The 23,294-nt window shown below is 26.6% G+C and overlaps 1 protein-coding gene and 1 long non-coding RNA gene across 3 annotated transcripts; one reads left to right on the forward strand and one right to left on the reverse strand.

Moving 5' to 3' along the window:
• Nucleotides 1-310: 310 nt before the first annotated feature.
• Nucleotides 311-4,530, forward strand: LOC119669996. The gene is made up of 2 exons (XR_005251664.1): nt 311-416; nt 4,383-4,530. It is a non-coding gene; the product is annotated as an uncharacterized LOC119669996 (long non-coding RNA).
• A 2,975-nt stretch (nt 4,531-7,505) lies between these two features.
• LOC119669981 (flotillin-2) lies at nt 7,506-12,277 on the reverse strand. Of its 2 annotated transcripts, XM_038080056.1 has the most exons (5): nt 12,189-12,277; nt 11,761-11,777; nt 11,004-11,571; nt 9,298-9,481; nt 7,506-8,192 (listed from the first exon to the last, which is right to left on the reverse strand). In XM_038080056.1, exons 1-5 carry the CDS (start codon nt 12,257-12,259, stop codon nt 8,013-8,015), a joined length of 1,020 nt encoding a protein of 339 aa, XP_037935984.1. In that variant the 5' UTR covers nt 12,260-12,277; the 3' UTR covers nt 7,506-8,012. The 2 variants fall into 2 exon arrangements, with proteins under 2 accessions (XP_037935984.1, XP_037935983.1); XM_038080055.1 differs by lacking the exon at nt 11,761-11,777 and having other exon boundaries at nt 12,189-12,276.
• Between the last annotated feature and the right edge of the window lie 11,017 nt (nt 12,278-23,294).

The raw sequence follows: 23,294 nt of genomic DNA on the forward strand, positions 1-23,294 counted from the left end.
AAACTAGTCATAGTCGTTGTCGTGAAAAAGCTTAAAATGTCAAAAATACACAAAAAGTAATATGGTATAACAGGTATCATATTCTTAGAATTTACATTGAGTCTCTATTTAACTATGTATCTTTTTCTTTTTCAGAACACCTATCAAGATCGAGACTTATGGGTGATCCGAAATTCCAGCAAGTGATGATATTAAGTTACTTTGCAAACGAAAGAACTCACTTTATCGAAATTTCAATTTAATATGTGATATCACTAATTATAATGAATTGTGGTTGACAAGAAACTATAGTATATTTAAAAAAATAAATTAAAACAGTAAAAATAAAAGAAATTAAAATATATCCGTTAAAATAACAATATATTACAAGTGAAACTAATGAGGAAGTATTTAATATGACAATTTCCAATTTCTTGGTAAGTAGGTTATTAACAATAAATTAGAATTATTTGGAATAACAGTTGACGTCTAAAATACGAATACTCAATTTAAGAAATGTTCAATTTAACTAACAACAAAGTCTTGTCTTAATCCATAATTCATTATATAAAATGAATCCATAATCATTATTTAGAATGAATCCATAATTCATTATGTAGAATGACTCCATAATTCATGTAAAATGAATTCATAATTCATTATGTAGAATGAACTCATAATTTATTTTATAAAATGAATACATATTATATTATGTAGAATGAATGCATAATTTATTATGTAGAATGAATCCACAATTTATTAAATAAAATGAATAATTCATTATTATATAGAATGATTTCGTAATTCATTATATAGAATGGATTCATAATTCATTATATAGAGTGAATTCATAATTCATTATATAGAATAAATTTATAATTCATTATTTAAAATAAATTCATAACTCTTTACATAGAATGAATTCATAATTTATTATGTAAAATGAATCCATAATATATTATGTAGAATGAATGCATAATTTATTATGTAGAATGAATCAACAATTCATTAAATAGAATAAAGAATTGATTATATAGAATGATTTCGTAATTCATTATATAGAATGAATTCATAATTCATTATATAGAATGATTTCGTAATTTATTATATAGAATGGATTCATAATTCATTATATAGAGTGAATTCATAATTCATTATATAAAATAAATTTATAATTCATTATTTAGAATAAATTCATAACTCTTTACATAGAATGAATTCATAATTCATTATGTAAAATGAATCCATAATATATTATGTAGAATAAATGCATAATTTATTATGTAGAATGAATCAACAATTCATTAAAAAGAATGAAGAATTGATTATATAGAATGATTTCGTAATTCATTATATAGAATGAATTCATAATTCATTATATAGAATGAATTCATAATTCATTATATAGAATGAATTCATAATTCATTATATAGAATAAATTCATAATTCATTATATAGAATAAATTTATAATATCCATAATTCATTCTGTAATATATTATGCAGAATGAATCAACAATTCATTAAATAGATTGAATAATTAATTATATAGAATGATTTCGTAATTCATTATATAGAATGAATTCATAATTCATTATATAGAATGAATTCATAATTCATTATATAGAATGAATTCATAATTCATTATATAGAATGAATTCATAATTCATTATATAGAATAAATTCATAACATATTACATAGAATGAATTCATAATTCATTATGTAAAATGAATCCATAATATATTATGTAGAATGAATGCATAATTTATTATGTAGAATGAATCAACAATTCATTAAATAGATTGAATAATTGATTATATAGAATGATTTCGTAATTTATTATATAGAATGAATTCATAATTCATTATATAGAATGAATTCATAATTCATTATATAGAATGAATTCATAATTCATTATATAGAATAAATTCATAACATATTACATAGAATGAATTCATAATTCATTATGTAAAATGAATCCATAATATATTATGTAGAATGAATGCATAATTTATTATGTAGAATGAATCAACAATTCATTAAATAGATTGAATAATTGATTATATAGAATGATTTCGTAATTTATTATATAGAATGAATTCATAATTCATTATATAGAATGAATTCATAATTCATTATATAGAATGAATTCATAATTCATTATATGGAATGAATTCATAATTCACTATATAGAATGAATTCAACTATATAGAATGAATTCATAATTCATTATATAGAATGAATTCATAATTCATTATATAGAATGAATTCATAATTCATTATATAGAATAAATTCATAACTTATTACATAGAATGAATTCATAATGTAGAATAGTCAATTGTTTTTCGAAAGGTGTAGAAAAATAAAACTCGTGCGAAAAAATATATATAAATATATATAAGTCGCTATATAAGATATATTGCCTATATGTATTTAATATAAATTTATATCGTTATTGATTTGTGGTTCTATCTCGTTGAGGTGGGAAGATTTCTTTACCTAGACTCGGTTCAACATAGAATATTCATAGCTATCTCTCTCATTACAATTAAATAAATAAAACGTTTACGAAGAGAACTTTAACATATTTTTAGGCCAAAATTAATCCGCTAGATTCATATTATCCGTAGTTTCGGTTATGTTTATCAAATTCGTGGTTCACATTTGTACTTAAAGATTAGGTTTTTATAAATCGAGAGAACAAACGATGTTATTCTTTTTAACTAGCTATTTATTCAAAAAGAGTACGTTTAAAATGTGATTTTAAAAAATCATGGTGTGAGATAAATTAATTTAAATCCCAATTTAATGTCCTATTATTATGTCCTAATAATATTAATATTTTGATACTAAGATTTTTTATAAAATAGAATATAATATTGAATATAATTGTAAAAGTTGTATACATATATGACATTATAGTGAAGAAGTTTTTATCCACAAGTATTTATTTTTAATTAAGTACATTTTTGGGCTGATCCAAAAGCTCTTTTAATTATTGCTCACAACTTATCATCAGTTGTATTTGGAAATATATAAAATTCTATATATAATATTTGCACTGCAAGTATCAGGAATTGAAGCTACCCAAATTAGAATCGTGAATTCTCGTCCTACCTATCACACAAAGCATTTATTTGATGTCTACATTTTATACTAAAGAGTCTGTACAAAAGATCTTACAGGTCGCAATCCATGCGCAGCCAACCTATCCATAATAATAATAATATACTAAAGAGATCCTCTCTGATTTCAAGCGAAGTTTCTAAAATAATCTACTACTGTAAAATAGCTTTGGTGGTATTTATAATCACCCATATACATTCTAGGCAATGTATATGTCTTGTAAATTCTTTCATGTTATCTGCTTTTAGGTCTCAGGTTACCACTACAACAATCTAGTACTACTTTTGTCTATAAACCATAGACTTCTAATAAATGGTGAGTTCCGCATAACTTATAACGCTTTAAGCACCATACGAGCTAGTCTTATATATGTAAGAGAAGCCCTAATCCAGAGCAAGACTAACCAAGCCTCTTCTAGTGGCTTGCACCAGACCCTGTATACCGTTATTGTTTTTACACATGGCAATCTTATTTTTTATAGGAGCGGTCAATCTCATACGTTATATTACAAACATTTGAAAAAAAAACAGAGTTGTTCATAGTTGACAATACACAAAATTAGTTTTTATTTTTATTACAATTTGTTCACATTTTAATATATATATATATAATTTAATTAAGGTTATACAAAATATTTTTGAAAAATTACATACAAAGTTATATATTTGTTTTTTGTCATAATATTTAAATTGAATATTATATTTATTACAATTTCTTATAAACTTCTTTGAAAAATGTTGCTTTATTGTTTGTATTTTGTAAGTAAAAAAATTAAATGATTTCCGCTATATAAAAACTAATTGTAATATAGAAATATATATATATAATTTTTTTACATATATTTGTGTAAAGCAAAATTTTTTAAATATTTATAACATATATGCATGAATTGATTTAGTGATATAGATTATAATTATAGAAAACACATTAAGCATATATAATAAAACACATAATATAATATAAAATAGTTTGCAAAATATATAAAATTTATATGAAATTAAAAACAGAATAATATAATTATTTTAATAAATTTACTTAAATTTCCTTTAAAAATTTATTAATTTAACTAAATTTTTTTTACTCAAGTGAAGTAAATATTTTAATAGAAAACATAATCTTCTGGTTGTTATTTTTTTATATAGAAAATTATTTTGAAAAACTTTATTTTCTTATAAATTTGGTTTGTTTATTTAAAAATAAATGCGCATTCTTGTTCGTTATAAGTTTTTAGTTATATTTATTTAGAAATTTATATATATTTTCTTTTTATATTGCAGATACATAAATTAAAATATTACCACAATGGACAGTTTATAGAGTTAGTATTAAATTTTTATGGCATTTGTTATTTGTTCGAGAAATAGAGCAGAGCATTCGGGTAAGTTTAAGAGGGGTACTTGGTTATGGTGTCAGTATAAATAATAATATTATTTGATTAATATTATTTTGTTAAAATTTGATAAACAATTTTTAAAAGTTTAAAATTAGTACAGAAATGCTTATATATTCAAAACATTCGTTTTATATTTCTTTTAGTATATATATATATATTTATCAAATAAGAAACTAAAAATTATAGAAATAGTAAAAGAAAAATATACTCTAGTTTCATTAATTAAATAAAACTGTGGACGTGTAAATGTTAAATATTTACTCTAGTTTTCAGAAATTAAATAAAACTATGGACGTATAAATATTAAAGATTCAAAAAACATATAGTGTGACAAAAATTCATTTCTGTACCTTTTTTGAACTATAGAACAATTAAAAGTCTACGTAAAATATCTATGCATTAAATATCTTGTTTGGCTTATATATATATATATATAGTATATATAAATTTTAAAATATTTAAAAAAACTAAAAGCATATAACTATACTAGGAGCTGTACAGTACAGATACAAATTCCAAATGCCATACTAAATAATTTTGCAGATTAAAAGATATAGTACAATAGAACGAAATTAAAAGCGTAAAAGAAGTGTAAAATGGTTTTGTTGAGATTCATATAAATTTCCGAGTACGTTTTACTATCAATCGTCTGACGATTATAATATATAAAAAATATTATTAACAATGTAAAAAAAGCTTATGTGACAGTAAAGTTGTTTAACAGAACTCTGTATACATTTAATTAAAGACCTGTTACTAGCTTTAGTAGTTATAGAGGCAATAGAGCTATTTAATAATCGCTGATTTTTTATAAATTATTTTTATATAAGCAACAAAAGTATCGCTTGAAAAGTTATCGATAAAAGTTATCGAAGAATGATATTCACTAAAAATTCGTGCATCTAAAGTCAATATTAAAATATACTTCAAAACTTTATTTTTTTCTTGTTAAATAAATTTTTAATATCCAAAATTTTATCGATAATAAATCGATTGTTTTTATTGATTTCATAAAAATTTTTACAGTTTTATTTTTATTTAATTATATGTAAACGACATCTAGAAAGATTTTGATTACAAATCGAAACTTGTTCGAGAATTTCATTTTATATTATTTTTTTTTGTGATTGTAATTGTTTAGCAAATATTTTTGTAGTTCCAACCAAGTAACTTTGTTATATATTATTCAAATAAAATATTTATTAAATATACAATGAAAATCGTTCCAAATTAAATGCAATATTGTACTAAAAGCTTTTAATATGCAGTTTTATTCTAACATAATAATTAACTTCGCAATATCAAATGATATTTTAAAATTGAATTTAATATTTTTATGCAATATAGTTTTTAAATTTTTTTTAAGTATAAAAAAGGCCACAAAATGCGTTTTGAAAAATTTTGTTTTTGTTGAAATTTTTATAAAAATATATACTTTAATTTATGTATAGATGAAAGTATTTACGTCCACTTAAAGCAGCCTATATGATTAACAACAATTCTAATGTAATTACACAATAACACAATAATCGACAATGTTTTTTAAATGAAATTAATTTTTATAATATCATATCATATATATAATAATATATAATATGATATAATCGATTAATAAGCGATAAAATATAATAAATCGACTAAACTTCAAAAAGTAATAAAAAATATTATTCTAAAAATTTAAAACTATACAGGTTTTATAACAAATGTAATATTCCGAAAAGTTCAGTACCTCTTTAAAAAATAGCAACGTGGATATTAAAAGGTCGCATTAGAAAAACTGTACGATTCGATTACTTTTATAGATAATTCCATTTGGAATTTATTAAAGAAATATTGATGTTAATGTTAGTCATTTATAATATTAGTCGATGGTATTAATCGATATTAATTTGACAGATAAATCACAAATATATCTATTGGTGATATTAGTTGTGCTATAATATGAAACAAAGAAGCATGATTGTATTTTTGAATTGAATATTTCTATCGATATTAAAAATATTTCACGTAAACTCAAAAAGGTCTCAAGAATAAACCCCAGCGATGAGAAAGTATAAATATATTACGAAAGTAAAATAAACTATTTAAATCACGTCACGAAAATTTTGTGTCATTAGTTTACATAAAAAATATTCTAAGTTGAATTGAGTTATTTTTAATCGGTGTTAAGCGATATTAATCAAAATTATTCTATATTGGTCGACATTAACCGATAATAATAGCTATCGATAACTGCTAGTAATCGATTTTAATCGATATTAACTGATGGTAATCGATATCATTTTATGTTAATCGATGTTAAATATATATCATTTTATGTTAATCGATGTTAAATATATATCATTTTATGTTAATCGATATTAATTGATGTTAAACGATATTAATTAGTATTAATCGATATTATCGAGATCAAGCAACATCAGTCGTAGCTTTTAGTTGTTATATGATTTTGATCGATATGAAACTACAAGAATGTTTTGTCTCATAATAACATTATTATTTAACATTTACAATATTATAAAATGAAGTAAAAAATTGCACTAAGTGTTTGTTTTACTAGCACCTTTATAACAAATATTATACATGAGTATTATATGTACTTCATTTAAAGATGTCAAATTATTTTGACTAAGTAATCACGTCATTACGTATTTTCAGACTATTTAGGGATTGTTTTACTTAACATCTAAAATATTTATTATAAATTATTGAATATTATGACAATTGGCTAGTTTCGTAACATTTTGGCAGTATAAATATTTTAATTATTTAAAAATTCGATCATATCAATATAAGTCTAACTAAAATGCGAAGAAATGACACAAAATTTTCGAGAACAGTACGTCGTGGGTGTGGGTGTGGGTGTACATACCTTCTCAACTGCTTTTTAAACTAGTTTTTTTTTTTTTTAGATTTTATTAAAAATAAAAATTTTGAAAAGTTAGTATCTTTTATGGGTGGCTGTGTTTAGTAATTACTATTTAGTTTTTCTTTTTATTTTTTTTTCTTCTCTAAATTCAATAATAAATCATTTTCTACTTTTCTTCTTGTATAATTTGTTGCTTTACATACATTTGACCGTGCTTTATGGAAGAGTTGTCTCATAAAGTTAAGTGTGTTTTTTTTTCAATTATTTATAAATTTTTATATATTAAAGAACTACATTCTTTGTTTTACTTAATTTGTGTTTTTTTTTATTTATTGTTTTTTTTTTTTTGCAATTTCTGTCGTTGTTCTTGACTTGATTTTTAAGTTCTTGCTTTGTCATTTAAAAACAAAACGCATTTCTGTTACCTGCTCTTTTTAAGTATTTATTTTGCTTACTTCCCTTCTTTCATTTTTCTTTTGATAAGGTTCTTTTATTCTTTTATTTTATTTTTGATTTTACGATTTTGTTTTCTACTGAATATTTTGTTTACATTTTCCATTAATTTCCATTGTCCATTCTGTGGTTGTTATGTCAATTTGCCATTGTCACGTTGCCTTTCTGTAAATATGCATTTATTGGTAAATCTCACGCTTTGGCTCCGGGTATTTTGGCTAGCACCTTCGATAAATCAACACCAGTTAATGCATTTATTGAAGGTGGCAATTGTGCTACCAGACGTGTGACGTCATTGGTAACATTATCGTTGCCTCCAATAAGCACGATTTCTTCCGTTTTAGCTAATGGTGCAGCTACTTCAGCAGCAATCTATAGACAAAATAAAAAAAGACCATAATTGAGATAAGAAAAATTTGTCAACATTTTTATCTAATATAGAATAAAGTAGTACTAAAGAAAATAGTTTTTTTTTATACCAGATAGGTATAAATATGTTTTATAGAAAGATATAAAATCGGCTAATTGGATCGTTTTATAATTAATACATCAATTTTTGGTCACAAAAATAAGCAATATTTTGAAGAAGATAATAAGTAGGTAGAAATATAATGCAAAAATAATTGTAAACAATTATGTACTCAATTGATAATTAAATGAATAATAAGGAAAACTAGAAATAGAAGCTTTCCCAGTCGTACAACAAGTGGAATTCTAAACTAATTTCATAAAAGAACATAGATTTATGCGTTGTTCAACAATTTATGGTGTTTGGATTAATTCACATAAAGCTTTGGTTATTTTATCACGGTCATCCTATTGATCCTTAAGGTCCATTAAATAACTATATAAATCTTGAAGTCTTTTAAAATATTTCGAATATTTAATGAAACCTAAGATGTTTTTCAAGGGCGAGTCTTTGCAATTGTCAAAGATACTATAGTAAATAATTTTCTAAAATGTTTAATCAACATTGCTCATGCGTTGAACAATGACGAAACAGATGTCAAGAACATTTTTTCATTTTTCCCATACCTGCGGAAAGAGTCATTGAAGGAAATATTCAATCATGATCAAAATATTATAACCGTCAGTAAAATATAAATAATCTCAAGATAAAACTGATACCTTCGCTGGGCTACTTAGTAAGATCGCTAACTTTTTACTATTTACTTCCATATAATGCCCTAATTGCATGTATTCTCATTGGCTTATATTTTAGTCAACAATGATGATACCACTTTAAATGTCACAGCAATCTTTTTAAATATTTCTGTAATTCTAGTATTAGGCTTTTAAAATTTTCTCTACCTTAAGAGTACACGTAATTAGAATATATAGAAGAAGAATATATAAAAGCCAAGTTTACTTTCATCTTAACTTGTGACATGCCAATTTGTATCTTAGCGGTATTATACATAAAATGTTATATAAAAATTGAATGACTTCTAAATATATACCATAAACAAAAACTTACCTTTGGTAATGATTCTAGAACAATATTCATAATGGCAGCATCTCCATATTGTTTATAAACATGGGCTTTCATACGCATACGCTCAGCTTCAGCTTTACCAACCAACTCAATGGCGTGGGCCTCAGCTGCACCAATTTTACGTATTTTCTCAGCTTCAGCACGAGCAGTTTCAATTGTTTGACATCTATAACAGACAAAAAAATGTATTTTAAATATATTTTTAAGTTAAATCAGGATAAGCAAACTACTTTATATATGAGAAAAGTGTCAGGGATGTTAATAATTATTTATAAATAAGTTGTCAAATAAAGTTGATATACAAAATCTGATGATTGTTAAGAAAAAAGCAAAGTATTCTTCTTTCTTAGAAAAAGTATATTTTATCTTGTTCCTTGTTAGTATTGTATCTTCCTCTCCAAACAGTGATACTCATTGCTTTAAAATCCTCTACTATGTTATAGTCGATGATATCGATCATCGTGTCCTTTCCTTATCTCTAACTCTCTGGACAATTACTGTCATGCGTTTGTTTTGCTTTTTACTTTGAAATGGCATTTAAACGATGTCATTTTATTCTATTTTGCCTCTCTGTTATATGTTGGACTTGTTGTATCAGATTCGCTAAGAGATATCGTTTAATAGCACTGGTCTAATTATTTTTCGGACTGTTTTTTTGCTCATATTCCAGTAACTGGTCTTTTTTCATTTAGTTTGTTATTAAACATTCTTAAATAGCGCAAAGTTGTTATTAATAGATCTGGTCATTAGTATTAACATATGTAGTTTGTTTTGAATACTTTTATTTCCACACACACAAGTGAAACTTCAGTAGTGAACTTTTTGAGGTTCTATATTATGTTGAGGCTAGTTGAGTCAGTGCACCTGAGCACTTTTACTCTCTATTGACTGCAAAGTTTCTTCAAAACCCCTTTTTGCGTCTTGACTAGATTATTGTTTATCACTTCATTAGACTTAGCAATAATTGACCTAACATCTGGATACCTCCCCGAGGAGCCTGTAACCATTCTGAGATTGGATAACGCGGTGTTGTAAGTCTATATCTAAATATAAGTTACCCTATCGGGACTGAATATTGTAAATGATTAATAATTAGAAAAAACTCCTATTGTTGTTTGTTTTGTTGTTTGTCATTTTATCTTGTCTTGTTTAATGACCATAACTCGTTATATTCTTAACATAACTTTAACTAGTAGCCATTAGAAAAGACAAGGCATTGATAGTTTTGTAAACTCGTCTTGCACAGTGGCCATGATCGTTAATTTCCTTAGTGTCATTTTAACTAGTATAATCAGGTCGTGTGGTATACTACTATTCAAAAGAGTATATTCAATTTTAGTTCGATGTTGTTGGTAGTCTATAAATAAGTAGTGGCCGTATATGTTTTATTCGTATAGCTTTTTTAAAATTTATTCAGTACATTTAAATTAATTGGTATATTATATGTTATACTAGGACTGTCAAAAGGATCTGGTAAAACTAAAAAAATGAAGATTTGCAGAATATGACCTATCAGTTTTATAATATATACAAGTATGTCGAAATAGTGATAATTTTAAGGGTACATTTTAAAGAATTAAGGCAGCAGGGTTTTTTAAATTTTTTTTTGTTTTTTCTTTTAAAAAAATCTTTTTTCTAATAAATTCATTTAAATTGGTTTAATAAAAATGTTTAAAATTTTGACTTACTGTTTGCCCTGCGCAATGGTTTGTACACGAAAAGATTCTGCTTCTGCTGGCAATTTGATAGTTGCCATCAATTCACGGTCTTTACGTTGTACTTCTTGAGATTCGATTTCGATTTGTTTACGTCGTTCAACCACTTCGATTTGTATTTCTTCGTTACGTATTCTCTGGCGAATTTTCGCTGCTTGCAGTTCGTACGCCAATTGTGCCTCTGCCTTGGCTGTATTGATTTCCTGATCGAAATTGGCCTTTTGCAATTTGAACATACGCGTGTTATCTTCAATTTTTGTATCTGTAGAATATTTAACATCCATGGCACTCTTTTCACATTCTGCCTCGCGTATGCCTGCATCACGATTGGCTTCGGCAACGCCGGCGTCCGCATCGCGTTTAACAATCGCGGTTTGTGTTTTGCCAAGTGAGGCCAAATATTGAACGTGATCGTAGACGTCCTTGATGGTAAAGGACAGTATCTCGATGCCCATACGACCAACATCAGGAGCTGCTACTTCGCGTACTAAGGCTGCGAATTGGTCGCGATCTTTGTACACTTCTTCGACTGTAAGAGTTCCTGTAATGATAAAAGAAAAAAAAATATCTTAGTAAATATCTAGAAATATTTTTCTTAATTAGTACTAAATATAGTCAAATTAAGAGAAGTATGGAAACATTTTGGAAAGATGGATAACATGACAACTCCTCAAATGATTTTTTTTTAAGCTTGTCTAAAATATATGTTAGCACTATTGCAATGCTGTGCTTAAATTACTAATTTTTCTTATAAAAATAATGATATTTATCTACGCGATATAAAGTTAGAATAGCGAGAGGAAAAGGAAGATCAAGAAAGAGATAGAGTGATAGTGTTCGACAAGATCTGAGAGATATGAATGGTCAACTGGAAGATAAAAGCCAAAAATGGAGAAGTATGGAGGAATGTTGTAAAACATCCTTAAGTCCTACATGAATTATATAGTTATGGATGATGATGCGATAAAAAGGACCCATAATATAATTCTCACAGCCTTTATACAATGAAAAGAACGCTGTGATTTCCCTTTCATTTCCTCTACTCTAATGTTATGGAATAATTAACCGATTAGCGGTGGGAACTTTTCTATTAAATGATGTTCTTTGTAATGGTACTATATAGGTTTTATTTTTCACAATTTTTTGTTTGCTTTTTACCTGGTAATAACCACATAAGTTACTCCGATTATCATTGATATTTTGAAAGCACCCATCCATAGTAGCGACATTTTGTTAATTTAATTAATATATTTTTTATAAAATTTATAAAAATGTTCTTTATTAACGAATTTTAGAGTTATTATTTTAATTGTTTTTTATTTTCTAAAGTATCACTTTATTAAACGAACAATTTAAAATTAATTTTTGCTGTTATTTTTCTATATATAGTTTTTTTTTTAATATTACACTGTGTATGCTTTTCAGCTAATTGATCTATTCACTTCAATTAAAAGTCACAAAAATTCTCAAATTTATAATTTTCTTTATTATATATATAACGAAAAAAAGTCTTGTATTCCTCGGTAACTTATCAAAACCTTAAGAGATCATAGTACTATGTTTTAAACTGATAATTTTTCAAATTAATTTCAATTTGTTGTGTTTTTTTGCTAACTTTTTTACTATCTGACGTCATTGCAGTAAAAATCATTCCTGTTATTATGTGCTTTCAGAGGCAAAGCACAATAAATAACGTCTTAAAATTTCAATTTCAGACTCAATTGAATGACGACAAAGATAATCACAATGCTCAGAAAGCGCTGCTACTTAATTTTGATTAGAAAATGTAGGTGATAAGATTACAGAGGTGTTGTTAGGGGAGTATATGAGTAAGTGAAAACTAAAAATTGTTTTAAAATATAATGAATGGGGTCATGGGCGTAGTCAATGGGACGTATGTGTTGGTGATCCACTAAAACTGTGCTTAAAGTATATCTCATATTGAAAAGAGGTTTACCATGGGGCTTGATGTTGGTTCAATGCTATGATCAAGTATGTTTTTAAGCCTTAAAAGATATGCTATTACATTTCTGTGGTTGAGTACCGTTTTTTATGCTTTACATTTCAGATATCTTGATATCTTGAACAATATCTTTAATCCACTTTGTTTGGATTTCTTGATTTGTTACTTAATGATATATTTTGTTTTGATTTCGCTATATGATGTCTCGATATGATTGCTTCCGATAGCTCCAAAACTATATACCATACATTCAAATTGGTTTGAAGACAGACAAACTCTTTTTTTGAGAATGTTATTCAATTAACCTATAATATATTTGACAAAATTTATGCGCAATCTGTTCAGATTTCTGTTGGGCATGATGCTCTCAGTTAAGTCTAATTTCTAGATATAAACCAAGGAATTGAATTTGTGGGAACTTGTATTCTATTTAGATAAATAATATGTTGTTGTTTGAATGGTGCAATATAACATATATAGATTTTGACTCATTAAATTTTATATTCTAGTCAGTAGTCCAACGGCTGTTGAAGTTAAGTGACGCCTAAAGATTATTTACAGGTGCTTCTCGGGTATATACAGATGCCAGTACTTCTAAGAAACCCGTTTGAGATGAGGATATGACAAACGTTTCTTTTGTTGTGAACATAACTGCTATATATAGCAGATGGGGAATAGGGCCTACAGCCTGTTCCAGGGAACTCCAATTCTGATAGTAAAGATGTTTGAATGTTCTTCTTTGTGTGTTACTCTGAATGTTCTTTCTGACAAATTGATGGTGTAATACCATCTATTGATAGAATTGAAAGAAGATGCAGCACTGAAAGAGTCCTATGCGTATCATAAACTCCTTGAAGTTCAAAAGTTACGTACAAAATCTTTGAACGATCGACAGTTAAGTATGGGTGTGAAAATTTGACTCTCAAGGTAATAATTTGGTTCTGGATATTCGTAAAGAAAGTAAAGTCAAAAATATTTGGACCAGCTAGTTTAGATATATGCACCTATAGTCATATATATAATGACGATACGATGTATAATTGATAATGAATAATTTATAATATTAATATTAATATTATAATATTGATAATGTATAATATAATTGATATAATGTCGAGATTGAGTTGCTAATGGACGAGAATCCGTTTTATAAAATTTAAAATGCCATAGCGCCCATCCATAGTAGCGACATTGGGAAAATCATTAAAGTGCATCCGAGATGGATTGATTGCAGCGAACAGAGAAACATAGATAAATAAAATATTGTGAGTAAAGCTTCGAAAGGAGAAAAGTGAATCTGTTTGACTATATACAGATAGTATATTGATTTTGAATAATTATATTTTTAAATGCAATCGTATGTAATAAAATTTATTGACATAAGTTCAGTTATTCTGGTAAATCGCATTTAATATTGATGGGCTTTTATTTGATGTTATTTTAAGGAGTGTCTTCTTTGACATCATGTATTTCAGTAAATATTGAAAACGGGTATCTCTTTTTTTTCTTTGTCTCTTAGAGCAAGAAACTAAATAGAATTCTAGGCTTCGCCAAAGGTTTTAAACCCTGAACCTAGAGCAAGAAATCATTTATCTAAGTTAATGGAATTTAAATCAAAGTATATAACACAATATTTTTAACATTGTTTTATTGTATTAAATATTTAAGTTGATTGTATTTAAATTATTTTAATTTTATAGTTTAATACAATTTGAATACTGTAAACAATGTTTAGCATTTAAATCATTAGCAAACATTTAATTTTCAAACATGTTCCCTTTTATTTTGCAATAAAATCAGTTCAGCAATAAATTAAAATATTTTTACGATCTAAAAACTTACACATGTTGATGAGAATATCAAATCAAAGTCTTTGCTAAGTTGATGATAAAATCCATTAAAAGTTTAATTAATTAAAATAATTTGTCTAAAATTTGAAACCCTAAACTTAATATGTAACATTTTGTAGTGTTAAATAGTAAGTTTTAACGTTTTCATCAAGAGACCTTAAATTAAGCAACGAAAACTATTTGAAAGTTAGTACTCGTAGGTTTGAACTTCAAATACTTTAGTTGAGTAAAGAGCAAGGGATTATTACCACGTTTTACCAACAAATTACTGAACATAAATTGGAAAGAACTTGATGTTGTTCATATGATATTTTCGGAAAATACCAAAAATTGCCAAAAGTTTTAAGTGAGGTTTATTGTCTTCAAAGGCTCAAAAGTGTGCACACAATAAATTATCTTAAGAGCACTTAACGATTTGAAAAAAGCATATAAACTTTGTTATGAGAAAATTTAGATTTTATTTTAAATAATGTTTACTTTAAAATATAATATTAAATTAAATCATTTACAATTTTTTTCTATGGCTTCTGAGTATATTTAAAAAGACTAGTTAACTCTATTTAAATAAAAATGTTCTGAAAATGTTCTAATAAAGAAATAAAGTAATAAATAATGTGTAATAAAAAAAAATTTTCTAATATAATAACAGCTTCTTTTTGAATACTGAATTTTAATATTAATTTTATTAAATTTCATTCTACGTCAGCTATGATGGTAGTGACTGTTTCACCTAATAGAAACTATTGTATTTAATAGTGAGGTTTCGAACAGTAGTGAATTGTAACAACAAAATTTTTTATTTATTTTCAATTAATTGAATTTTTGACTAACAATACAGCTGTTTCGAGTATGGCCAAATATCAATCATCGGTGGGTTTAGAATTATTTCTTATATTTAATTATTCGTAGATAATTTTTAAAGACTGCAAATACCAAGGATTAAATTCCTGCCCTCCTGTTTGACTAACAATACAGCTGTTTCGAGTATGGCCAAATATCAATCATCGGTGGGTTTGGAATTATTTCTTATATTTAATTATTCGTAGATAATTTTTAAAGACTGCAAATACCAAGGATTAAATTCCTGCCCTGCCAAATTTGAAGCTTAGAGTCAGTGTTCATTAACCAACTGACCCTAAGCCGAACTTGACTTGTATGTTTAAACTACATACTAGTAATTTTGTTAATTGGAGTTTTGTTAATTTGTCGTGAAAGTTCATTAACAAATTCACTTACTGTGTTATATTAGAACGAAATTATAAACTAGCTGTGGAATAATTGAATTAATTAATTATAGTTATTTTTGTATAAATTTTATTATTATTATATTTTATTTTCTTATATTATTTTTATATAAAAATAACCAATATAATTAAATATTCATGCTAAATTTCTGTTCATAGTTATACGAAGTAGAGGAATTTTTATCATAACGTAAATTGAAATTCATTTTTTATCCTTTTAATTAATTTTTGCACCACTATCTATGCTTGCAAAGACATTTTGTAAGATGTATTTTAAAACATTTTAATTAGCAATTAACATTAACAACATCCCTTTCGCTGTTTATTATTTTATTTCACAAATGTTTTAGTGCAAATGTTATTGTGTCCTTTGTTTTAATACTTCTTACCCAAAATGACGTTGCTATTTTGTGAAATAATTTATCTTTTAGAATGCTTCACTCTTATTTTTGAAATGAAAATAAATGAAAGTAAAAATTTATAAAATTTTTATGAACAATAAATTTAAATTTAGTTTAATTTCTTTTTTATACATAATTTCTTATTATTAATTTCTTATTTAAATACATATTTTATTTCTTACATATTTTTATTATTTATTGTATAAATATAAAACAATTAAACAATATTAAAGTAAACAAATTCCTTCATATTATTTGCCGTTACTCATACGCAACGTAAGCCAACATTCTATATTTGTGGAATAATTTGTAAACACATTTACGTATACTATTTACTATTACTATTTACTTACTTATTATAGATTTACTATTTAAACCTTTTTAACATATAAATTTAAATTGCTATTGAAGAACTTTTTATGCTTTAAAACAGCGGTAAAGTCGACTTCATAACCTATGTAAATGATGAGAATAATAGGATTGCGTGGTATTAGAATTGCATTTCCTTGCGATTTTCCGTTCAGATTTGTTGCTTCAGTAATATAAGGTAGTTTGAAAAGTAAAGTTTTTTTCTTCAATTATTAACTCATATAGTTTGGTCCAATACTTTTTGCCATCTTTTTGGAATTAGCTTAATTCTACATTTATACAATTTTTGTTCTTTGTTGACAAACAACTTATTTAGATGATTTTTGAAATTCTCATTTGAAGCAAAGGTTCAACTGTCTAAAAAATTTGGCAAGAATCGGAATAAATGATATTCAAAAGTTACTACATTTTGAAAATATGGTGGGTTTTATTTAAAAAGCAGTATATCTTATCTAAGCTGTAAAACCTTTTAGCGACTTACAAAATTTGTATAGGGTGGTATCGTATTGTCTTCGTGGAGCGCTAAACCTGTTCTAATGATCAATTCTAGCGATTTTTGTTTTGTCAAAATGAACTATTGATCAATCTTTTGACTTCTGTACCCGAAAGTAAAAACTACTATTTATATTAGTGTTATATTAGTTGTTAAAAACAATACATAATGATTATGCGGTTGTGAAGAAATACAACTAAATCATTCCAGAAAATAGATTTAATACCTAGTGAACTAGGCTCATCTAAATCAGAAAGCAAGGGCATGAATTAGGTAGAAAGGACGATATAGAAGGGGAAGGGGTTACGGCTAACTAGCGGGGGTTGAATCAACAGTATACTTTGTGACTAGGGTCACGAAAGCCGCGGTTATATAAGGGGATAGTGGAGAGGTTATGGTCCACTTCATCGAAGTAGTGTGTTAGGTATTGGGGGGCTTATATTGCAAAGCTAGAACAAGGTCTTCTGAAAGAGTGAGAGGAGTAGAGACGTCGAGGTGAAGGTCATGGAGCCGGGTGAGATACCTACGGGTGAGTGACAGAAGATACTCGTCAACGCGAGTGATCTTGGCATTGTTATAGAGAGTTGATATGGAGAAGTGCTTGCCATTGCGCTTGCGCTTGTAGTTAGTGCAATCGAAAAGAAGTTTCCGCTCAAACAGGCGGATTCTTTCCATTTGAGCGGAAGTGATGGCTGACCAAATAGGGAAGGCGTAAGTGAGGAGAGGACGAATAAGCTGCTTATAGCAGAGCAGCTTAACTTTGCAGTTAAGCTGGTTATGTCTTCGAAGTGCAGTTTTAAGTTGAGTATGCCGGAACCGGGCGTTACGGATGGCATAGTCAACATGTGGTATAAAATTATGCTTGGATGAGAAAACAATGCCAAGATATTTCAGCATGGGAAGAAGCTGAATTGGAGAATTATTAAGCCTGAGCTTAATATTAGAGGTGCTAAAACCTCTGGAACGATCACGCTGCTGGCCAGTAAAGGCAATGGCAGAGATCTTAGAGGGATTGAGTTTAATCTTCCACCTGGTATAGTAGTCAAAAAGAGATTTAAGGTGGGCTCATTGGAGACGCGGTAAGGATTAGACGATTGCATGAAGACAAGGCAGTCGTCTGCGAAGCAGATTTGCTTAATAGGGGTCCGCGGAAGCGGGATGTCTGCTAAAAACAGGTTGAAAAGGAGAGGTCCAAGAACCGAGCCCTGAGGGACGCCGGCGTCGATGGGGAAGTTGCGAGACAAAGAGGAACCGACTCAAACCTGAAAGGTTCTGTTGGAAAGAATTATCACCTATTAAGTGATGAAGAACTTATTATTTATACTAAAAATTCTTTTGAGTGTTTACATATAAAATTAAATTTTAAATCTAAAAAATAAATTAAATAACTGCTTTCTCCCCTTTGAGATTTGGAATGAGTTCTAGTAACAGTGAGATTGAAGTATTTTTTAGGAATGATTTTGCTTGTAATTTAATTTTTATTGCATCATTAATCAAGTATACCTACATATTTTATTAAAAATTCTATTGCTTATGTGTCAATCAATGACTTTGCATATTTAAACTAAATAAACTAATAGTATTTTTATAAATAAAGAAAATATTTTCAATAAATTGTAAACAAATATTGCAAATGAAGCTTAGAATTTATACAAATTAAATATAAATTTTCCATAAAAATCTGTAAGACACGTACAACAATCTATTTTTAGTTGATATTCAAAATGCCAAGGAAGTGTAAATATGTCTAAACAGTTGATATCTTTGTCAGAATTGTTTCAAAATGTTTCATAAACATTAACGGGAAATATGAAACAGTTTAAATGGAATTGTTTCTTAATGAAACTTTTGTTGTAATATGCAATAAGTCTATTATTGTTTTAATCTATATTAATGAAATAAGATAAAAATATAAATATATTAGTAAGCAACAACTATTTCAAATTCAGTTTAGGTGTTTAGGGAAATCTACCATAAACTCCACGTAGACCACCTAAGGTGTGTTATCCTATAGTTCTTGTTTTAATTTTTTTTTTTTTCATACTGATTTTGGTTCCTCAGCGTTTTATTAATGTATGTTCTTTTGAATCGAAAGGTTTTAGTATCATTTCAACCAATTTTTTCTTCTGAGGATTTTAAGGAGACTTTCGATATCAGTTTCTAATAATTCTTCGAGGTCTTCAATAATAATCAATAATCAATAATTATGTCTTTATAAAGTCAAAAAATTTTGGAAGAATTGCAGTCATGTTTTTTGACATGGGCTGCATATCTGTACCATATGTTAGATAAAAGCTTGATAAGTCTTTCTATACTTCTTGGTAGAGACTGCAGTGGTTGTCAGTTGCAACTAAAAGTTTTTGTATGTTTGCCTTTGATGTAATGACCGACAACAAAGGATTTAATATTGCCATTTTTAGAATTGTGTACATATAACCAGATTTGTTTATTCTTACCGCAAGTTGACTCATTTTTTTGCATCATTTTTGATTTTTGAAAAGAAATAAGATTGTTATTAATTTACAGATAATGGTTAGTATGTAAATACCTAAAGAACTGATATAGTTCAAGACTGTGCCTTTGAGTACAAGCTGATCTGCTGTACAGTCACGGTGGTAGTCACTATATTCTGGTATTTAAAAAACGAGTTCTTATTGTATCTGCGAACTCATTTAGATATATAACACAGAGTAGTACGACTTGATTTGAAATACTGTAAAGCTTTAATAGTTACTTAGCTATCAGTAAAAAATCTTATGCCTTTCCAATAGAGTATAGCAGCAGCAACTTTAAGTATTGTAACTACCTCTTGAAACATAATGACATAATTTGGTATTCTGTACGAATATCAATTTAAGTGCGATCGTCACAGAGTATATTGCAAAGCCAATCTTGTTATCTGGTTTGAAGGCGTCTATGTAAATATTGGAGGTTACTTAAGCTGCAAGGTCCTAAAGGTCGGAAGAATTATTTTGCTACTCATTTTGTTTCGTTATTGAGTATTTGAACAGTCTTGTCAGATTTGGTTGGCTTATGGACTACTTCAGAATGCAGATTTAGTTTACTCATGTTAATGTTAATGTATGGTAGGATATTTTAAAATCTATTTTCATTTTCTGATACAGTGAATTCGAATTGCTGCTTTCGCAGCAGAACAGAAAGCGTCTAATTTGATTTAGAGAAGATTTTGCAATGTGTAAAGGATTTTTAAAAGAGTTTAACGACAACTCTATCTTTATCTTTTATCTTTTAATTAGAAGACAAGCCACTCTTCGAATTAGATCTAAATTGACAATCTTACTCTTCATTTTGAGCAATAGTCATCAAATGGCTACGCCATGTAGTAATATTGATTTGAAGATTGAGTTATAGACGTCATATAAAACTGAGATGATTTTCTAATGACAACTTATTAGTTGAATGGCACATAGTTTAAGTAAATAGAATCTCGGTACAAAAATTTTAAGCTCATATTGGGAGTATTGATTTAAAATAATAATAAATTGTGAATTTTCATTTCAAAGTATCTAAACTTTTTATATTTTTCTGTGTTAATTTCTTGATTGACTTTGGTATCTTCATTAATTTATTTTTTTTTTGCTTTTTAATTGAAAAAAAAAATTCTTGAAATAAAATTTGAATGATAAATTAATGAGGCATGGCAAAAATAATTTATTTACTTACAAAAATCAATCAGGAAATTCGAATTATTTCTAACGGAAGTAGAAAAATACAGTCGTAAAAGTCAATAGGCACTTTTTTTGCGTTTTCTTATTTAATTACAGAAGGGAAAACTTTAGCAGGACACGAAAATGAAAAAAAAATCCTAACAAATTTATTACATTTTATTTTTTTATATTCAATTTAGTAATGTCAAGGAATTTTTAAGAGTGATAAAATTACTTGCAGTTTAAATAATGAGTTTCATTTAAAAATTAATTTAAGCAAAAACTAAAAAAAATAAAATAACCTTAAAACATTTTACAGGCTTTTAAGGTATAAATTTTGGTAATTTTAAATATAAATTCCATTAAAAAAATTAAATTATATTAAATCAATTAAAATAAATACATTTAAGAGATAATTGGGATATTCAGTAAATACTCTTTGATATTAATTATTTTTACTTTTAATTGAAATATAATTTATTTGCTTTTAAACTGCTCAAGGATGAATGATCTAGTTTTTTGATTTTAATATTTAGATTTGCTTTTTCTCTAACTGCTTAAATAATATAACTTAAGGGTTAAGCTAAATAACTTAAGGGTTAAATAAAATACCAAAATAAGGTTGAGTAATAATAATTTTTGTTAGGGGAGTCAAAATACTTTTCGAATCGGACAGCGAATAATAATGTTTTGCATTTTTGAGAATTAATTTCTTTAATAAGCAAATCAATTAAAAAAATGTATATTAAAAGCTTTGATTCAATAAAACCATAAAAAATATTAAATTATTCAAATATTTGCTAGCTATATCCCTTAAAATCCCTGTATGTTTATATACAGACCATATAGAAAATTATATTAACGAAATAATGAATGATTGAGCAAATTTATTATTATTATTTTTTTTTCATAAAAATATTACCGTAAAGGTAAGAGTTTGTGCAGCCTCCTTTATACGGTATATATTAACGCATACCAAGGGCAAAACTTTAAGTGAAAATGACACAAGAAGTCGTAAATTGTCAAGTGTTATCAAAAGTTTAACACAAAAACGCTACTTAATGAGGCTTTTCATACACCATTTCTGATGATGGCACGCAACATTATCGTCAACGCATCAGTGAGCGTCACTTTTTACATAGTTGAAGTTCCGAACCTCTCTAGAATGTTTGGCAGCAATAAAGCGTGTGCGTGAAAAAATTACAATAACGTCAAAATTAAAATGAAACTGACATAAATCACAAGGCACACAATATAGCGTATTAGAATATTGTGTAGGTAGGGAGATGACTGTATATAGGGATAATATACAGAAAATTGCTATCGTTTTTAATATGACAGTTTTTTTTTGTAAATGTTAGCAATGTGAAACTATTTGAAAAATGTTGGGTCCAAATTGTTTTTTTTAAAGATATTTTTGTTGTTTTTTTTATTGACAAAAGATACAAATTGCCTGAAACATTTTTACAACTTTCCCTTTTAATATTTACTGATATTTAATCAGTGTCACTCATACGATATGTGGCACAACTTTTTTGGTGTTTTTGAAAAATATCAATGAAAGGATGGATGCAAGTAAACTGTCATTTTTTTTGGAATATAAATAATATTCAATCAATATACAGAATTTTTTGCAGAATTTTTTATAGAATGGTGAAAATCCAACAATATAAAAATATTTGAATTGTTTTATGTAATTGTTAATTAGGTTTGTGTCACTCGATTTTATAATAATTGAAAGACTTGGTATCCATCTTTTGTTTATTCATTAACTTTCCGTGGATTTTTCCAAACCGAATCACTCATCTGAAACCCAAAACTTCAAATTATTGTCATACAATAATTTAATTTTAATGCTTGACATTTAAACTTCCAAGTTTAGTCTTTTTCGATGTTGTAAATGTCAACTACTTAACAATATTATATTATAATGTATGATTAATATTTCATAACATTATTTTAATTTTTTTAAATACATATTCTGGTAGTTGGTACTTGCAGTCTCAAAAACGTGTTTATGAATAATTAAATAAGGAAATAATTCTAGAGCACTGATGATGGATATTTGGCATTACTTGAAATAGCTGTAGGCTCCGCAAAAATTTAATTAATTAAAATAATATAAAAAGAATTTTTTATATTGTTGGTCACCTCTATATATTTTTAAAAACTGTTTAAGCGAGTTAGTTTTATGGAAGAAATACTTTTTAAATACATAACGAAACATTATATATAATAAAGTACGCATAGATACATATTACAAAATGATCTCAAAA

Source organism: Teleopsis dalmanni, chromosome 1, assembly GCF_002237135.1.
Source record: "Teleopsis dalmanni isolate 2A chromosome 1, ASM223713v2, whole genome shotgun sequence".
Classification (NCBI taxonomy): domain Eukaryota; kingdom Metazoa; phylum Arthropoda; class Insecta; order Diptera; family Diopsidae; genus Teleopsis; species Teleopsis dalmanni.

What these genes read in the sequence shown, in the direction of transcription:
- LOC119669981 (XM_038080056.1), bottom strand. Translation starts at nt 12,259, where the DNA reads ATGTCGCTACTATGGATGGGTGCTTTCAAAATATCAATGATAATCGGA. An exon ending in ACCATTGCGCAGGGCAAACA is followed by an intron (nt 9,482 to 11,003) that starts GTAAGTCAAAAT and finishes TGTCTGTTATAG; the next exon opens with ATGTCAAACAATTGAAACTG. An exon ending in TTCTAGAATCATTACCAAAG is followed by an intron (nt 8,193 to 9,297) that starts GTAAGTTTTTGT and finishes TTTTGTCTATAG; the next exon opens with ATTGCTGCTGAAGTAGCTGC.